The following is a 20,645-nucleotide window of genomic DNA, read 5'->3' on the forward strand; positions in this document are numbered from 1 at the left end:
CAGCACCAAATCACAACAACAACCACCTGAAGGTGCTTTGTATTGTAAAGTAACGATCCAACAATAATACAGAGAAAACCCCAAGAATCAGTGGGAAGGACAAACTCCCTTTTAACAGGAAGAAACCTCCAGCTGAACCAGGCTCAGGCAGACTTTGCTGCGACCACATGGACACAAAGGTGCTAGAGTTGCTTACCTTGCAAATAGTGGCCGACCCACTAAGCTATATCAAATAATTTTTTAAGACACGCATCCCTTTTCCTTTTAACCTGACGGCATCTGAATGTGTGCATGTGCAACCCGCTCAGACCTAACAACATGCAGTAATGATCACTTTCAACATGGCACAAGTGAGAAAGTCACTCAGAGTCACTGAGGGGAAATTACAGTCGTGCACTTGTCTCTCCGACATGCTGAGTTGTCAGCTTAGCTAACAATAACTTTTTAAACAGGGGAAAAACCTGCCATGTGACACACTCGCTTTAAGCCTCCGACTAATCTGACAACATCCTCAAAGTTTTCCTGTTTGTGTTCAAAAAGGCTTTTGAACTAAAAAAAAAATTCAGAGAGAGCAAAACAGACAGTTTAAAGTTTTTTGTTGGAGGTACATACAGACCTCTCCAAAGACCTCTCATGCTCATGTCAAATTTTGAAGCATAAAATCTTCACCACTGCTCACCAGTGCTGGCAATAACCCCAGTTAACACTAACTGCTTCAGGAAGCTTTTTGTTGTGCATTTATTACAATTCTGCAGACTCAGATGACAGAAACCTCTCATTATCTTCTCCAGAGTGAAAGGGCTGCACACATTTGCATGCAATGCAGAAAAACATTATTAATTACCAAAAATTTATTATCCCCGACCTGCTAACAGTGTCTAACAGCAAATGACACCAAGAGCTTTACTTCGCAGAGCTCTAAGCTTTTTTATTTTGCCAGGACAGTTATGGATGTATTCCTATAACCTCTCTAATTATTAAGGCAGCTACCAAAAAACCGCTGCAGTTAAGAAAACTCTGACCTCATGCATTATGCATCACTTGGTGTACTTTCCATCAGTGTGTTCTGAGTACGTCTGAATGAAGCCGTGAGGAGCAATCATGCAAAGAGGATCCATGTCTGAATGACAGATCGCAGTCACAGACTGATAAAGCCAGCGGTGGTGACTTAACGCACACACGCTTCTCATTCTTTTGTTCACTGGTGGATTCAAGTCTCCTTTTCCACAAGTAGATGGCGCTGCAGAGCACGTACACGTGGTTTTACACAGCTCTAAAAACTGATCCGCTTGTCAAAAAAATGTGAAACAAGAAAAGCAGCGAGCTGGGAAAAAGATTTTAAAGTCCAAACGTGGATATAAAAAGGTTGTGTGTGAACACTGGAGCATACCGTGCTGCTTAGAAAAGACTTTCTTCTGCCTCTGGAGTCTTCGGCCTCTCTCTATGACTGGATTGAAGAAGGTCACCTGAAACATGCACAGTTACCCGTTACAACTCTAGTCTGCGCCTCAGGTAAAAAAAAAAACACAGCGACTGTGCCGATCCAGCGACTGTGTTTTTTAGGTACTTTTGTGTTTTAGTGTTTGCAGGCAAATATGAATGATGAGGAGGTTCTGATGAGACTAAAAGGGAGCTGTAATATTCACGCATGTGTCTGCCCAGTACCTCAGCCAGCAGCAGCCCCTGTGGCTCCAGTTCCAGCTGGACTTGGTGTCTTTGGTTGTCCAGGAAATCCTCCAGCTTCAGATACTTCAGAGCACACAGGGAGCGATAATCTCTCCAGTACACAGCGATCTCCATCTCCCTGGACTAATCACAAAACACGAACATTCGATTGCTTCGATACATTAAAAAAAAACAAGTCCGCAGTTCTGCTTCAGGGAAACCGTGAGAAACAGGATCTAAGCTCATGCTTGGTTATCGCTATAGGAACGACATTTGCAGCTCAGTGACAGTGTAAACATTTAACAGACAGTTTCTTCATCGTGGTTGTGCACTGCGAATTTGCTCCCCAGATTCAGGCTGTCAATGCAGAACAACACAATCTTCTTCACTATCTTCCTAACGCCCCTCTGCTCGCCAGATTTGCCTTTCTGTGACTTGGACAACTCCCTCCTCCCCACCAGAATGTAAATCTGGTTGAATGATCATAATTTTGACACACTGGAGGAGATCCAGTGGGCATCACAGAGGCACAAGGACGAAGAGGGCAAGACTTACAGGGAGAGATTTATATATAGCAGCTGTGCTGGAAATCGTCCAGAAGTGCGCTAGAACAGCGGTCCCCAACCTTTTTTGCGCCACGGACCGGTTTATGCCCGACAATATTTTCACGGACCAGCCTTTAAGGTGTCGCGGATAAATACAACAAAATAAAACTAGTACCGGTGCCGAAAAAAAGAAGATTTATTCATAACACACGTGAAAAGACCCAGGAAAACAGTTAACGATAAAAACGATAACAAAATAACACTGAAAACCGATAAAAACCCTAAAAACCATACATTTCACACCTGAGCCTCAACTCTTGCGGCCCGGTACCAAACGACTCACAGACCGGTACCGGTCCGAGGCCCGGGGGTTGGTGACCGCTGCGCTAGAAGATGATACTGAAGGGGAAATGTGTGAATTTAAACCAAGTAAGGAATTGGAAACAAATCCAAGTGAAAAAAAAAAACAAAACAAAATCTCTGCTCTATTTTAAAATGAAGGTATTTTTCTGGGTAACAACCCATCAAATGCACTGTAGCACGTGTAAAAGCCCATGAAAAGCACTGCTTGACAGCTTAGGCTAGAACCACAGTATTTCTGTGACAGTGTAACAGATTGAGAGTGTGCTTTGTCGTACTCTTTCCAGCTCTAAAGTGAAGGTCTGGTCCCAGGCCTGCTCTCCAACTGTTCTCCAAGCTGTCTGACCCACCACTGTGTTCTCCAGCTTCAGCACGGCGCTCACTTCCGCTGTTAAAGATACACAAACACTAAGTAAAAATGTCGACTGCCAACCGGGGGCTGCATTTTATTAAATTATAAGCCTCAAGCGTCAATTTGTTTTAGTTACTATAGTCATCTAGAGCTTAATTTAATGGGAAAAAAAGACCAGGAACACTTACACGAGAGGTCCTCGTTCTTACTGGGGATCTTGAGGCTCATGCTGCTGGTGCTCCGGCTGTAGAGGCCGCTCAGTTTGAATGAGGAGCGTCCATCTGGTGTGGAGTAAGAAGGCAGAACGACAGGGGTCCCTCTATTTCTCCCTGGGACGACCTCCAGCAGTCCCACACAGCCCAGAAGCCGAACCTGAAGACTGCCTGGAAAGAAAAGGCAAAGAGGAATTAACCTTACGTTTTTGAATAATAAACTCTGACTGAATATGCTGAAAGCTGTTTTATTCTCCTATTTATTCTGTCTACCTGTAAGGGGTGATGGTTTGATCAGGGTGCTGTACTGGTTATGGACATATGGGGTGCTGTGACGGGAGCTGAAAGCTGAGGAGGAGGCCAGCACTAGCTCCTCTTTGATGAGGCAGGCTTTGGGATGATCCTCAGGCAGCTCCAGCAGTCTTTGTTCCAGAGAACATCGGAGCAGGTCCAGACGCTGGGACGAGCCGCTCAAACCACACTGAGCCTGCGGAGCGCAGAAAGAATACAAAGCTGTGAGACTGGAGACAGATTTCAGATTTTTTTAACATACTGTCCTGTGCTAAAGTCTTTCTTGTAAATGGTGAAAGACTTTTCCTTAAAAAACAGGAAAAATCTAGCAAAGACCTGAACCAGGACCTGAGAGATTAACAGGTCTGTGGGTCAAACGGGCTTTCGGCTGAACCGTCAACTGTTCACTGAAGCCTCATAAGAAATGGTTTCACTGGATGCTTCAATAAACTGCTGCATCCATTTCCTATTTTTCTTGCAAAATGAGGAGGCTAAACTGACATTATTTAGCAATGCTTAAAGGAAAAAAAAGTCAGAATTAGAAAATGTAACCAAATCTCTTTGAAATGAGTACTCTGGATTATGTGAATGTGTTCGCACCAATAAAAGTACAGGTTTTTGCTTCTGCCTTTTCCAAAGAAACACTGAGACTTTAAGGATTGGCTCAGTATTTAGGAACAAATGTTATGACTCTTTCACTTTCTTTCAGAGAGATACGTGACTGATATCACCACAAAGGTACAGCTAGTAATTGGTTAGCATTGTTTGACTAACATCTGAGACTGGCAATTGTGAGAAGCAGCTAGCCTGGATCTGTTTAACGGTAACAACATACAGCACAGAACTCAGCATTTTCTATTACATCTACCCAAAGGAGAGACGCAAATGAAACTTTTTAGGGTTTAAAACAGATGATACTGCCAGGACTGTAGATCTCTGACCCAGAAAAATTTCAACCATCTCCTCTCTGACCTCAGCAATGGCCTTCTTATCTTGGACCTTTCCCGCACCCAGCAGTCGCATCATGTTCTTGGCTCCCTCAGCCATGGCGTGCTCCACACGGTAGTGATGCCACAGCTCCTCCACACGCAGCTCCGCCCCACACAGGTCCGGCTTACCTGGGACAAGGTGTGAACAGCACACAACATGAACAAAGGGCAAAAATGACCAAATATGACATAGAAACAGAAAGTGTAACGAGGCTTTTTTCCAACGATGCACTGGATTCTTTGTTTCCATTTGCTCATAAATATAACCTTAAACACTGTGAGAGTTCCACACAAACCAAAATTTGCAGGAGAAATCTAATTAAAGACAAAACAAACAAAAGATGTTTTACACTTGGTCACCCCAGGCTAAAACCTCTATGGTGGGGTTTTAAAGAACAGGCTGTTGATCCTCATCAAGCTGGAGACGGTTACAGAAGCATATCTCACGAATTTGATCCTCACCAGTCAGATGTAAGAATGTGTGTAAGAGCACTGTAACTCTCCACAATCTGCAAACCGGTCAGTTAGCAATGATTAGCTAATTAGCAGGAGTGTTAAGGCCTGGGTAGCTTCCAGGAGGATAAAAGACATCTGTCACGTTTATGAGGCCACCATCAGGAATCATCACCATCACTGAACACGAACAGCGTGCATTGCAGGTCTGCAAGCACAAAGCACTACTCTCATTAAGGAACCATGCTAGCTTGCTTGAATGAAGGCTAAATGATCTGTAGATCATTTGATCTGCAGATCATTTAGATGAAGGCTGTTTAAACAATGCTGTGTGGATGAATGAGAGCAAAATGGATTTCTCAGCCACGCAGTAAGACAACAATCTCTAAACACACAAGTTGTAAACTCTAAAGTTTTCTTAAAGTCCTGACCTTAATCCCACAAAACTACTGTGGAAATATCTGAGGTGAAAGGCTCATGAGATTGCAGATACCCCCCACAGACACGTAACATTTGATAATTTTGTCTCATGTGTCACAGCGGTACAGAAAGTTTTTCCAAGAGAAAAGTTCTGTAGTATCGTAGTACTCATTTGACATTGTGTTTTTGTCTGCCTCATTTAAAGCCTCTTTTATCTCTGGTTGAGGTCGCTGCCGACTTGTGGAGAAACATCTGACTCATTTCTGGCGCCAGTAAACGCTCCACCGTGTCAGCTAGCTCGTCTGACACGCTGGGTACATTGTGCGCAGGTCCTTGTGAGTGAGCGTGTAAAATAAACATTAAAGCTTAAATGCAAAGACTTCCAGGGAGCTGAGAGGAACTGGAAAGTTGGGTAATACCCTCAAGAGTGACTGCATTTATGCACCAACAGTCATGTGATCCGCGTTAACATAAAAATGGCAAACTTGGCAGTTTTAAAAAAAGCTGAAGAAGCAACACGCTGGAAGAAAAGTGGCACAGACCAAAACAAAAAACATCTTCCCAATCGAGGTGTGTGTCTTTATGTCAGCGAGCTTGGTGTCCTATCTAGCGTCGCTGCTAATCTGAGCTTTGTTTTATCCTGCCTGCTTATTCTCTTTCATCTCTCACTCCTTCCTTCCCAGTGCTTCGCTCTGTTGTCATCTCTGACTCAGTCCTTTCAGGCTCACTCCCTTCCTGGCTCCCCGCATCTGCCCGGCCTGCTCTCTAACCTCTGTTAAATGAGCCATGGCTTTTAGTTGTTGGGCAACATCAAGGGGATGCAGGAACATCAATAAGACTCTAACCTGAGAGAGTGAGGGGGCTGTAATGGACACTGCGCTTGTGTGTGTGCACGTATGAGTGTGTGTTTTTGACTGGAAGACTATACGCTGTGAAGTTCTGAACCAAGAATTGATCCGCCCGCATCATAAAATATGCAGTGTTTATAAGCTGAAAGACTGACAGGTGGAGTAAAGGAGGAACTGAAAGATGAGACAAAAGCACGATAGGTACTTTGGTTGTCCTCAGACTGCTCCGTTGCCTGCATGGCCTTTCGGATCTGCATGCGGATGATGTCGATCTTTGTCTTGCTGTCCTGCAGCATCTGCTGAGCTGTCTGGAGAAGCTTCTTGTCCTGAAAAGTGACAAGAGATCATGTCACAGGTTGAACACCGGAAGGTGCAGGTGACAGTAAACATAGTGAGTAAGACTTTTTGCTGGTGGTTGTGCTAGTTCAGTTACCTTGGTACCGCCACTGGAATATATTGGAATCATGTTCTCTGCTCCCTGTTTGACTTTCAGCTCAATGTTCAGCTGCCGCTCCAAAGCAGCTATGCGGTGCTGATTGGTGGACGTCTGGTTGACGGGTCCTGGAGACTTATTTGAATCTGGTAACAGAAAGAGAGTCGGGTCAGGAGGTCAGGTTGCTTCTGATGCAGTCTTTCAAACATCACTGTCAAATGGTCGGACATGAAGCTAAAAACTGTGTGTAGGTTTTCTTTTGGTTGTTTGTTTTTTACTTGTTTTGCTCCATAAAAGGCCAACATACAAGACATTTATATGTTTTTACATATTTCCTGCCTAAGGAGGCATCAGGTTTCAGTTTAAGTTTCAGTTACAAGTGAGTAAAGTTTATAATATAAAGACACTTTCAGATCGGTATTTTCCATCCATCCATCTTCTTCCGCTTATCCGGGGCCGGGTTGTGGGGACAGCAGCCTAAGCAGACAAGCCCAGACCTTGCTCTCCCGGTCTACTCCTCTAGCTTGTCCGGGGGTAACACCAAGGTGTTCCCAGGCCAGCAGAGAGATATAATCCCTCCAGCGTGTCCTGGGTCTCCCCCGGGGCCTCCTCCAGGTGGGACATGCCTGGAAAACCTCACCCAGGAGGCGCCCAGGAGGCATCCTTGTCAGATGCCCGAACCACCTCTCCTGGCTCCTTCCAATTGGTGTTTTATGAAGTATAAATCTAGTAGCAGGAATCAGCTAAAGCTAACAGATTTTTTTTTAAATTCCTGACTTTTTTTAGGAAAAAAAAACCTAAAGCTGAGTAATGCACCTTATAGCTGAAACGGTGCATTACTCAGGCTTATGTTATCATCACATCATAACTACAGTTCTGGAGTTCGATTAAGGTGTTGTTCATTTCTTAGTTTAGTTTCACAACTGTTTTATAATCGTTAGGCACCATGTGGAAATATGAGTATAGAAAGGTGCTGATTTGATAAAACAGGAATGGAACCCCTGGTGCTAAACAATTTACCTGCTAAACATTAGCACTGCTACTATGAGCATGTTGGTATGTTAAAGCATTTAACTCAAAGCTCCAGCGTGCCTTATTAACATCTCAGTGTTATCTAAAAGGAGGAAACACAAAAAGGCCTCCAGCAGCAGAGGCAACATGTGATGTATGCTCCAAATCAGATACAGTAAAGCACCGTACCTTTGTTTTCTTCATGGCCTTTGACCACAATGTGAGCATCCAGCTCTTGGAGCTGAGCCTGGAGTGACTCAAGCTTCCGCTTGGAGCTGCGGAGCTGTGAGTCCACCTGCTGGGCATTCCTCTTGTCGGTAGTGGCCCTGCGCAGATTCTCTGCACCCTCCTTGATCTTCAGCTCCTTGCGGATCTCTCTGCGGATCTTCTCGCGGTGCTCATCCAGCCGCTGCTGCACACTGGAGTCTGAAAAGTCTGAGTTTTGGTCCAGACCGAGCTGCTGGAGCACTGACAGCCTGTCTGTGTCACTCTGAAAAAGGAAAAAAAAAGGAGATGGTTGTTATTGTTAAAGAGCCTAAAGAGAAGGGAAAGGTGATTTCCCACAAGAACATGAAAAAAAGGTTCTATATTTAGGTTGCTGTTTATGAGAAGGATTATTCAATTTGACCTAAGAAACTGATTTGCAGGGTGACAGAGCAAAGCTGAGGTTATGACAGTAAAAGCTGGAAACAGTCACCCTGCACATATTTGACAAAATGAAGCACTGCAGGATAAAAGGAGAAAAAAACTGTACGTCTGTGAGAGAATCGTCAACATTTGAGACCTGCCAAATCGTCAACATTTGAGACCTGCCAAGCTGACATGGTGAAGCAGCATCAAAGCAGAGGCAGCACTTAAGTGTGTAAAGAGCTGAGTGCTCACATCAGCTCTCCTGCTGATCAACACTAACCAGATTACAGAAGATTAGAACAGCAACAATGCAAACTAAAATCAATCAGGGTCTCCTTCTGGACGGGTCACTAGTAAGCAAACATAATAGTAAGCATACATGAGATGCAATATTTAGTAGAGGAAAAAACAGAATATCACCAGATGCACAAGAGTTTAATTTGAGCTTATTTCCAGCATCATTTTTTTTTTCTTGGTCGCTAATAAAACAGTTTTACATGATTAACAGTTCATAATCATCCTTATTTTTCTTATACTGGACCTTGGTGCAGCCCAGCAGTTAATCCTATGTCAGAAACAAGCTGTTTTAGCGCTTTTTTCTGCAAACCAACTTTCTGTGTGTCTCAAACAGAAAGTCTGAACAAAAGGTGGACGGACTCAAATGATTAGTTCATTAACAGGCCTCTGCAGAACTTCAAGACATGATGAAGAGGTAGTTTAGCCATTTAAATCAGCTGTGTTGGATCAAGGACACATCTAAAACCTGCAGGACACCGGCACTTGAGGACTGGAGTTGGACCCTCCTGTGTTACATGTTACATTAGCAGCTAATGCTAACAAGCTTGGTTACCAAATTGCATCCATAGATTATGTGTGAGCAATACACAATCAGATACCTGCTAATATTAGCTAGGAATATGACAAAGTAACACAGTTTTACTCACAAAATCAAACTAAAAACTTCTTGAATGGGCTGTACAATTAACCACGCAGGAATTTAGACTGACGTTTTGCAGATATGTGATTGCTAGCCATCTGACATTAACTCTTCTGCCATTCTGGATGTTTGACAACCATGACGGCAATGTAGGGTCACGTGATTAAGACCTAGAGACCAGTCAGTAACCATTTGGCAACCAGTCGTAAGGGAAAAATGAATATTCCGACGACCAGTTGCTGAGTGTTTGCAAGACCTTGATGGGAATTCCTTTGCTAAAGCCTCTGGAAAAGAGATATAGAGAGCGGTCAGTGACCTCCTGACAACCACTGGTCACTAGGGAAAACTGTGTATATCCAACCAGCTGTGATTGCTTTGATCGGTAGCAGACTGCTGTGGTCACCCACAGTTTGAACACACTAACTTTTCTACAAACACTTACCAGCTATTCTCCAAGCAGTAGTGAAACTGTGAAAAGTGTGACACAAAACAGAAACGGAAAATGTTTGCTGGCAGAGTAAAAGATGCACCTTCCAGTACTGTCTGCACAATTGTTACTTAGAAGACAAATATTCTCCATTTCTGGTTTGTGTCACAGTTTCTCAAGTAACTGTGTTTCTCTCAGCAAGTATTTGCAGTCATGTTGACAACTTCTATCCAAGCTGCTGGCAACCATGCCAATCTGATACTGACCAAGGCAATCATAGGATGCTTTTGGTGGAGGACCCTCTTTGTGACCAATTTCATCTAGTGATAACTAGCAGCCTCAAGGACACATTCGCCAATCAGTTAAGAAATACATATTTTTACCTCAAAATATCATGTCCAGTATGGTAAGCAACTCGTGTGCATGATGTCACGTGAGAAATCTCTAATATTTTTAACATAATTTTGTTAAAGCTGTTCCAAAAGGCACCAACAGCTATGGGTGACACTGAGTTTTACTAAAAAACCCTGCAGACAGACAGGCACACAGCCCTAACCCTAGCTAGCAGCTGAACACATAGCTGTAGATGTTCAAAGCACAGAACAACACTCTATGAGGAGGTCAATAAAGCTAAAGCTTAAGTTGTTTAAAACAACTTTTAAACAACCCAGAAATATTAAACAGTTATCATAAACGTTTACCTGGCTGCCACAAATGTTCTCATTAGCTTTTTAACTCTTAGCAAATGCCCGGTACCACGTTAGCCGCTAAGTTACGATTAACGTAGTGGCTATGGCTATGGCTAAAATGAAAAACTAGCTAAGAGCTAGGCAACAAATATTATCAGGCCTGCACATCTGTAATGTTAACAGACAGCCTTAATTTAACAAGGTGGCTGTAATGTATGGTATGAGTTACCAATAATAATAATAATTTGCAGCTAACTGGCTATACAGATTTAAAAAAATTTCTAGCAGGCATTTCCATTCCACCAAAGTAAATCTATAAAAATGCTTATTTCATTACTCATTACTTATTTCATTTTAACATGGGAGCTTAACATGGGCATCGTTCATTTAAAAAACATATGCATGACAGAAAATAAGGGAAAGCATAATTAACCTGCTCTTTTAAATTATGTGCATGGATTAATTTAAAAGTTGTTGACAACAGCTGTATCAGTTGTTACAGGCTACACCTTCATCAACGCATCGTGTAACTTGTCTCCCAGTAAAGCTGACCATCAAACGCCAGTAGATAGCCAACATGTGAAATGGCCACAAGAAGAAAAAGAAAGCAGGCAGTTCACAGTTGCTGTATTTTGTTCTTATAGAAAGAAAAGACCAGATAAAGCAAAAATTAACTAATGATATTGCGCACTAAAACCAGCTTCACGTGCAATGACCACAAGGCCAAATGCAAATAAAAAATGTTGATAAAGAAACAAGCTACGCTAGAGGTTACCAGTTTGGGAAAGGCCTCACTGAGGATTGGCGGCTCCAAAGAAGAGTTTGACCTCTGCGTTTAAACTGATTTAAGTCAGTTGATTTCGCTCATATTTCGAACTCAGTATGATGATGTTGCGGAACAGGCGATTGGAAGTTAACTGGAGACAGCAGGCGAGAGTCATTTGATGGGGAAGAACTTCTATGTGTACCAACGGCTGAGCATGGAAGGTAGACAGAAGGAACCTGTGAATCCGTGGAGCTAAACCTTTATGGCAGCAGATGGGAATGGGCACTGATGCATCCACAGTAGACTTTAAAAATAGGAGAAGTTGGCTGGAAAAAAGTTCAGAGATACTAACTGAACCCTCTTCTGCCAACATGAAGAAAGCGGAAAGTAAGCATTTAAAGGCATACAACAGGAAGTGAAGCGTTTTGTGGTGTGGCTCCGCTCCTGAACGTCAGATAATCTCCAGCAAACTCAAACTACAGGAAACGTCTTTGGCAATTTGGTCAAATTTGTCAATGCAACCATCATGAGGAGACATGGGAGATGTGTCAGTTGTGTTTGGCACATCTTTTATCTTACCCTTTATAGATGCAGCCCATAAAACCAAATAAAACCTGATGACACTAAAAATGAAACAAAACATTTTTAAACAGCAAAACCGAGATCAAACTAAGTGAATTCTTTAAAAACTGTTGTAACATCTGAGGGCTCTCAGCTCCACTGTGCTGGAGTTAAAAGACGAGCTGCTCAGGGCCTTTCCCTGCACTGTGCAGCCAGCTATCCAGCTTAGCGGATCTGATTACAGCCGCTTAGGTCTCCGTGTCCATCCAGCCACACACAGGCTACGGCTACAGCACTGTTCTCATTAGGCCATAATCCATCGGCAACACAATGCACGACAACCAAACCACATGGCACAGGCCAAGGGCTTGTGGGATTTTAACTGCAGATTTAATGCAATGTTACGTCACTGCACAGCTCTGAAGCAATCAAACTGAGCGTGTCTCACTTGTTGTTGAAAAAGGTCAACTATGTTATCTTGCTTGGTCTAGAAGAACAACAGACGCACTATTTTTATACACGTATACAGATGTAGGCATGTACGTATGCATGCATACTGCTGTATATTATTAACATCGCTGATGATGTGGCAGACCTGAACAGCATGAGCGCGCCAGCAGTGGCCATTCATGGCAGAAAAGAAAGCGGAGCAACCATGAACGGCAGGAAGGGAGAGTTTGCACTCTGACGTAGTCCTGCTCGACACAATACAACTTAATTCCTGGTGTTTTACAACAAAGAACCTCTGGAGTGAGGTATAAGACAAATCAGGCAGCAGGGTGAAATCATAACAGTGGACAGCAGTCAAAATTCACAAGTGATTCGCTGTGAGACAGTAGATGTTTTTACAGGAAATGAACGAGGAAACTGACAGAAAAGAGAAGGGCCACAGTAACGCAGGGAAAGAAAGCGGCGGTGTTGAGGCCTGCTCTGGCCACAGTGGCCTACCGAAGACTCTGGATCACCCTGCTCAGGGCTATCAATCAACTGATCCCGTGGCAGGTCTTCCAATGCACAGTCCTCACTGGCCATCTTTGGCCTCCCTCCGGCTTTGCTCTTGGGCCACCTCCACACACACACACATACACACACCCAGCACTGACAGCAGCACCAATCAGACAACACAAAGTCCTACTCCTGCCTCCCCCAAATCCAGGATGTCCTTCCCGCCAGGAATCAAAAGCCAGGCTAAATCTGGAGCGAGTGAACGAGGTGGAGGAGAGGAAGAAAGAACGGCATAGACCGAGCCCCACCTCGCTGCTTCCTGTTCTGCTCTTTGCCAGATAGAGACTGAGGCGTCATGCACTCTGTACACACACACACACATTTAAGTGGTTTTGTAACTGAGAGAGCTCACAGTCACTCTGCTTCCTGCTACCGAGTCCCCATAGCTGAGAGACAGGCTGTTGTGATAGAGTCTACTACCAGAGCAAGTTCTTGTGTATTTTTGGCATATTCGTGAATATGGAACTATGATATACACACAGATTTTATGCATCCAGGTCAGAATTTCTGCATAGATAATAAGACACTGTCAGAAAAAGTGTTGGATTAAGAAAATAAACCTCTAAGTGAGTAGGGATGTGTCAAAGGACAAGCTGATGGATCTGCATTCCCTGGGATAAAGGCTGAAGTAAACAAACTCTTCTCACTTGAACACTAAGCCATGGATATCAAAAACCTGTGCACGGAGATGGACTTTTCCTGCAAGTCTATTTGAAGATGGCACAAAAAATGCTGAGCAGTCACTTCCCATACACGAACAAGCAGTGATCGCACATCAGCAGCACTGACTGATCGCGGCTGTTCCTGAGGGCAATAGATGGTCTCACTGCTGCCTGACTTCTGTACTCTTCCTGCCAGCGAGAGACAAGCAGGTCATGGGTTTATCTGACTCAGATGCTCAGCAGCGCAGTGGCACTGACCTTCCAAGCCCTCACTGTGCGGCAGATAGCCCTCTCTGGCCACCGTGTATCCACCATTGCAACAACATGAGACACGAGAAGGAAACCATCAAGCACACACAGTGTGGCATTTAAAGAGGCACCAAAACACATCCAGTTCTTCATATTCACGCATTTTACAGCAAGGGGAATAGGAAGTGAAATAAAATGAAGTTATGCCAACCTATGCAAAGCACAGGCAGTTAGAAATGTTCTGATAACAGATATCCACACTGTGAAACATATCTGTGTGCGGGTAATAAAACATTTCCTTACCGGGCAGCTGTCACTCTCAGTGGCTGGTGTTTTGCGTGGACTGGTAGCTGCGGAGATAGCAGCCCCCATGCATCCATGCTGTCTCTCACCTCTACAGATATGGCTGAGATGTCATCATTAATTCGACAGCAATGAAAGTGAAAACTTCCAAACTGATCTCAAACTATCTTGAAGCCTGTCAACACAAAACTGTGTCTCATTGTGTCTGTGAAATCGCAGGGTGTGCAGCTGCTAAAAGTGTACTGACCACATTATCAGGAACTAAGATCATATCACTTTGCATACACATACAGCTCTTAAAGTTACAGTCAGTTCATCTGATTTGGATTCAAAATTAACACATAAAATTACTGTCAGTCAACAGTGCCAACCCTCAGCCTCCAAGGAGATCCACATAATGTACCAGTCTGAAAATCCTTGGTGACTTCCTTCATTGGCTATTGCATTCACAGGATTTTCTTGACCTCTGACCTTAAGGTCAAAGTCACTGAGATTCAAACTTGTCTGAGATTTTTAACAGATACATATAATATGAATTTAAAAATCCTAGGTGGTGTCTTTCACAAGTTATCAAGTTAACAACATTTTCGCAAAACTTGACCTCTGACCTCTGAAGACCTCTCGGAGATTTTTCGGAGATGCACCTATGATAGTGATCTGAAAACCCTACGGCACCTTGTTTACGAGTTATCATGTTCACAAAGTTGGATGTCCACACACGTCTTGCAGGGTCATGACAAAACCCCTTCACTGGTTCATGGCTGTGGGGTAAAAACTAACAATTTAAATCAATTCAATTCAGTTTTATTTACCAAATCACAACAGCAGTCGGTTCCAGTCACTTTATATCATAAGGTAGAGACCCTGCCCCTCAGTTTTCACTCAGTCAAAACTGACGTTGTTTTTCAAATAACAGCTGAAGAAGTAAGTTCACCAAAGTCGAGCTTCATTGCATTAGCTGGCTTGGCAGAACCTAAAGCCGGCTTCAGGTCAGTGGTTATCAACTGTGCGTACATAAAGAGGAACCTTTCACTGATCATGTGACTCTTCTTCCACACAAAATCATCCCCATGAGCAACACCTGCGTCAATCAGAGACATTATCAGATTATTATGATGACATATTGATGAAAATCTGTAAAGAACTTTCACTCTCTGTGCTGCTGTTCATTTCTAAGAGCTCTGAAACTTTAAACCGGATATATATTTAAACATTAATGTTACCATCCCATAGCCTAATAAAGGACATGTGGAAATTGCCTTACTTTGGTGGCAGATCAAAGTGAAATTTGTTTCAAGTTGCCCATATAAAACCCATTCCCCCAGCAGATAATCTATACTGCACTTAAACATGCTGTAAACAAGAGAATCAGTGAAAACGTGGCACTTGCAGTTTTAACCAACCAGGTTAACTCATGTTTAGCATCAGTTACCATAGTGATTTCGCCAGATAAAAAGAGAGCGACAGAAAGCTCGGCATAACTTGCTAACCCATTCATCTCGGTTCGTACTACACCCCTCTGAAACCCAAGTTGTTTTTTTTCTATTGTAAAACACAATACAGCTCTCCTTCAAAATCTTCTCCCCGTACACTATGTCCAGTCGGGCCGCTATTTTTAGATCCCTCTACAGAAGTCCGGCTCTGTCCCCTTGCACTTGTGCATCTGTGATGCAGGCTGGATCTCCACTGTGTAAAAACAGGAAGCTTTCAACTCGACTTTTTTTAAACTGTTGTTAACTTAGCATTTTAACAACTGTTTATAGCAACTTTTTAAAAAAGGAAAAAACACCTCATGACAAATTTTAAGGCTTTTACTGCCTGAGCAGAAGTCTTGCTCCACTGCAACCATGTACTCACTATTTAGAGAGTGAAAGAAGGCTGTGAACAGCAGCAGCAACCAGACTGAGAGAAAAATAACAACTTTATCTTGGTATTCAGGATGACCCCTGATGAGTTTGAATTGATAAACTTGGTGACACAAATATCTGTATGAAAGAATAACAGTTTAACAGTTTTTCCTTGTTTGGCACCTTGTCCTCCATCAACGATCAACACCTGCTTGTTATCCATAGCCTTTCTGAACAATGACAGTGTGTTCAGAGCAGGGTATTTTTCCGTGACCTGGACCGCGCCTTTCATCCAACTGTCTCTGCTGATCGTCTCATGACTGGCCTGGGGAGTCTTACCACCCCTGGCAAATTGAAGGGCTGCCAGGGACTGGAGGCCTTAGACAGATGCTCAGACAAAAGTCTGACATCGAAAACATCATCCTGGCTTAATGAGATTAAAACACTGTATAAATTTTACATTCCATCTGTGAATTGATTAGATAAGAAAATACTCCACATAGACTTTGCCATGGCGATATAATAGGACGAGATTATGAATCTGAGAGAGGAATTCCATCCATAATTAAAATACTAGTGTTTAGTCCTCCTTGATTTTATTTTAAAGTTAAGTCACTGCTAACCGGCTAGCCCTGGATCTTCTAGTCTTATGTTTTTCCCACCACATCACGGCGGATTTCAATCAATCAGCTGCTCATCCAGCAAGAAAAAGGACCACCGGCTACAGTTGGAATTGTTTCTAGATGAAACAAGCCTATAAGAGTCAAAGTGTGGAACAAAACAACTCCCAACTGCTATCTTCAGCTCTCTCTCTCTCCAACCCCTTCTGTCTTGGCCTGTCTGTATTTTCTTTGCTTTATACCTATTGTAATAATAATAGTGTTGCTCCCTCTTTCCTACCTGTCTTAAGCTTACCGTCCATCCATCGTGCACATATCTCTGGTAACAGAGGCTGCCCGGTGATGCCAGTGGGTGACAGAAAGCTATCCCTTTGATTAAGTTTTAATGGCCTGTCAACTCATCTTAACTCGCCTGGAGCTAAAAATAGAGATTAGGTCCATTTTGTTGGAAGTGCAGGCGGTCAGGGAATGCTTCATTCTGTGAGCACTCATTTTATTACTCACTCGCTCACAAACACCTGCAATTCACAGGCAACAATTGTAATGAGGAGGCTTGGGAATGGACTTTCTTACCTGAATCAAGTTATGAATAATTTAATAAATGAACCCTAAGCCGCGTTTTGCATGAGGAGGCGTTTTTGTCCCTGAAAGGGGGATTTGTTGGAAGTTGAGGAAAATTCATTTTCTTTCATAAAGGTTAAAAGTGAAATGCAAGGTCATGTTGTCAATTTTATTATGTGCAGATGTGGGCCATTTCTAAAGAACGTCTGTAGTGTGATAAACCTCACCTGAGCAGAAGTGGACTAAACAAAGAATTCCAATTAATCCCTGCACTTACAAACACACACACACAAACACACTTCTGCCCAGCAGATAAAACAAGGCAATGGATACCAACAGAAAACACTGAACAAGCTCGACCACAAAGATACATTAACTCTCATTTCCAAGACTCACATCCACAAACACACAGGCCTAATGTACTGTAACTGATTGGTAATGAATAAAACAGCACTGTAAAGGACCACGTCAGTTGGATGTTGAGGGTACTAAGAGGAGGATGTGTTGCTCTGCATGATGTTGGCACAGCAGATCAGGGGGAAGTCTGCTTTTGGGCTTCAAAGTTAACTTGAGGACACTGTTACAGTCAGCGAGACTGAGCCAACTCCTATGTGAGCCTAGTTTCACTACCGAGCAGTAGAGTTAGGTATGATCTTTGATGTGACTGATGCCATTCTGTCCACCAAAAGCTACAGCAAGCAGATCAATCGCTTATTTTAGCTTTTGTCTTGCATTGCACGGGGATAAAGTGGTAATAAATACGAGAGAACCAGAAATAATGGGGAATCTCAAGCCCCCCCAACTTACACACTTATCCTGCATTCATCTACATTACATTCCTGGCTATTTTAAGACATTAAAGTAACAGGGTGCAAAATAGTATCATTAATTGTCAATGCATTGCAGATTGCAGACAACTGAATTATGTTTTCTTACCCATCGCAATTTAACCCTTTAAGACCTACCATAGAACCAAGTCCGCCAGAGCTTATATTATATTTTTACATGCTGTAGTGCCATTTTTGGGAGCAAGTTGCTATACATCAATACAACCATGATAGCCCAAATTTTAATATTATGTATGCATTAAGTGCATAGTAATTACATAAATTGCAAAAAAGTGCAATAAACTACAAAAAAATTGAAAATCGTTTTTGTTTTTTTTAACATATATTTCTAGTTAGAGAAATTTAAGAGGCTTATCCCTTAAAACTGTAAATACAAAAAAGTTGCACAAAATAGTTTCCAACCACAGCAAATTTATTTTGAGTATCTTCATAGTTTTATTTTTGAAATACACCAATTTTTATATACTGCAGAAAAAACAAAAAACAATCCTATAATGCAAATCTGCAAAGAAAACAGCATGTGCATCAAAATAAACTATTTCCAGCAGTGCAATTTGACTTCTAAGCATCCCAGAAATGACACAGAAAGTCATAAAGTCAAACATAATTTTTAAAAACACCAGTATAGGCTTATAAGGCCTTGATGGTAAAAAACTACATTTCTGCGAAAATGACGTCACTTCCAGTTTCGGGCAGGTCATGGCGGACACGTGATAGTTCACGCTGACCTCTATTCCAACATAGGAAGTGTTATGAACAGCTGATCGGATCGGCAAAGCGTGTTTCTGGAATATTATTCTTTTGTTGCTGCAAGTGCTTTTTATGCAATTTTTGCAAAGCTATATGTGGAAGGAAACTGTGACCTAGGACAAGCTGATGGCATAAGATGTAAGTACAACTCCTCCGGTTTCATATGCAAAAACAATAATTGCACTAGTTTACGTGGTTACAGGGCTACCGGGATTTAAAAATAGTCCGGTTTTAAAGGGTTAAGTACATAATCCTAGCTAAACTGGCCGCTGAGGAGTCCATACAAGTAGATGAGTCAGTGACGCTCACTTCTGACCGATGAAAGTGATACTGAGATGAGTTGAGGATATCCTGAACATTTCTATTAACATTTCTATTAATGCTGTCTTTGCCTCTGTTAGCCACTGTTAGATTCTGTTAACTGCTGTTAGTTTCTGTTAGTCGCTGTTAGATTCTGTTAGCCGCTGTTAGATTCTGTTAGCTGTTGTTAGTTTCTGTTAGCCACTGTTAGATTCTGTTAGCTGCTGTTAGATTCTGTTAGCCGCTGTTAGATTCTGTTAGCTGCTATTAGATTCTGTTAGCTGCTGTCAGTGAAACTTTCTTTGAAAATTGTTGGACATGGACATTTAGTGAATAAACCTGTCATATGATGTGAGAATGTAATCACATTCTTTATCAGAGGGAAAGTTTGATTTTCAGGATACTCGAGCCATTGAGGGGCATAATGTTAGTTTAGAACCAGCTGTAGCTGTATTAACTAGCTTGTTATCAACTGTCTGGAGAATGGAAGGTTAGGTTTTTTCTTCATCACCATCAGTTTTAAACTCTGCAATTGTGTTTCTGCACCATTACACAAGACTAAACATGACTTTCAAATCGTGGTACGTCACCCTTAAAGACATTGCTGGTCAAGCAATTAAACATTTATACATTTTGAATCAAATTTTCTCCCCACTGTGAAGATATTACTGCCGCTATTCCCAATCCAGACAGTTTTCTTTTTGCCCCCATATTTCTTTGATGAGTGATTACCCTTCTAATTTGACTTACACAGCAATATGAGCATTTTTGTTGGCATTTATGACTCAATACAACCCCAGTTTCAAAAAAGTTGGTCCACATGTAACCTATGTTTAAACAGTAAATAATATGATGATTCTCTAAAACTAATTGGCCTCTATTGTGTAGACGCTACATAAGCTCCTAGGTCATTTAGTAGGTATCAATCTCTTCATCTTCTAGTAGGAAAATGAAAAAAAGTTCCTTTTACGTTTAACAGAGAGCATGCATAGTAATAGCTGGCTTTGCAGAGTATAACACATGGAGTTTTACCATGCAAGAAGGCTGCCAAGGAAATTGGGAAACATACAGTCATGCTCAATTTTAAATATCAAATATTCTTCATTTAATCTGTTTTTCGGAAATGCACAAACCTTATCGCAGTGAAATACTAAATCACTGCAGTTCCGTTTTAAGACCAGGAAAACATACACCAAACAAATCACAAAATTATTTCAGCCAAATTCCCAGCTGTTATCAAATCTGTATTGGGATTTAAACTCTTGCCCTCTATGAATGAGTTAACTGCTTACAGAATGTACCTTGGACTGTGTCTGTGTGCTGCCTGTTAATCCCTAAAATCCCTTATATTCCAGGGAAATTCTCTAGCCAAATCTCCTTTTTACAAAGTGTAACACTGCCGTACGTATATGTGCTCTACTGTACTGAATTCACGTTTATGAGGGGAGAAGATTCGCCACGTCTGAGCAGACAGGAGACAAAATGTGCTCCGGTTTAGGTCACAAAAAAAGCGTCTCGTGTCCGAGTGCACATCTGCCTGCATGGCCGTGAGTTTGTGAATGTGCAGCAATGTCCGCTTCACAGCCGGGGAGGAGCTGATCGACATGCACGGCATCGTTGTGAAAGAGTCTATCTTCTCAAGAGACTTCAGTAAACACTAATGTGTTTGTGTTCCTAGCTTTGTCCATTGTGAACTCTCCTGCAACAAACAGGCGCTCTGTTCAGGCTCCTCAGGAATAAAACAGCATAAAACCCCGAATGGGAAAAGCTCCACAGTTCTCATAATTAATATGGCTCTGTCTTGCATGTAACAGAAGCTTAAGGATAAGATAGAAATAAAAATGACACAGTTGAAGGATTGTGAATATTTCCAAAAATACCATTCTTTTAAGTCCGTTTTACGCCAACCTT

General features: G+C 42.3%; 1 protein-coding gene across 5 annotated transcripts in view; it reads right to left on the reverse strand.

The window, feature by feature from the left end:
• The window catches only part of pkn1b (protein kinase N1b), a 42,650-nt gene that overhangs the window by 10,345 nt on the left and 11,660 nt on the right, over positions 1–20,645 (reverse strand). For 2 of the 5 annotated variants that reach the window (XM_084926770.1, XM_084926771.1), the window contains exons 3-11: positions 7,769–8,069; positions 6,569–6,714; positions 6,341–6,461; positions 4,398–4,543; positions 3,408–3,621; positions 3,111–3,305; positions 2,849–2,958; positions 1,666–1,809; positions 1,391–1,466 (exon numbers count right to left, since the gene is read on the reverse strand). In XM_084926770.1, coding sequence (XP_084782896.1) covers positions 1,391–1,466; positions 1,666–1,809; positions 2,849–2,958; positions 3,111–3,305; positions 3,408–3,621; positions 4,398–4,543; positions 6,341–6,461; positions 6,569–6,714; positions 7,769–8,069 — 1,453 coding nt within the window. Of the gene's footprint in view, positions 1–1,390; positions 1,467–1,665; positions 1,810–2,848; positions 2,959–3,110; positions 3,306–3,407; positions 3,622–4,397; positions 4,544–6,340; positions 6,462–6,568; positions 6,715–7,768; positions 8,070–12,537; positions 12,965–13,808; positions 13,953–20,645 lie in introns of those variants that run through there. The other 3 variants (XM_084926769.1, XM_084926772.1, XM_084926768.1) reach the window with 3 other exon arrangements.

This window comes from Perissodus microlepis, chromosome 4 (assembly GCF_051167445.1).
Source record: "Perissodus microlepis isolate ML-2025 ecotype Zambia chromosome 4, ASM5116744v1, whole genome shotgun sequence".
Classification (NCBI taxonomy): Eukaryota; Metazoa; Chordata; class Actinopteri; order Cichliformes; family Cichlidae; genus Perissodus; species Perissodus microlepis.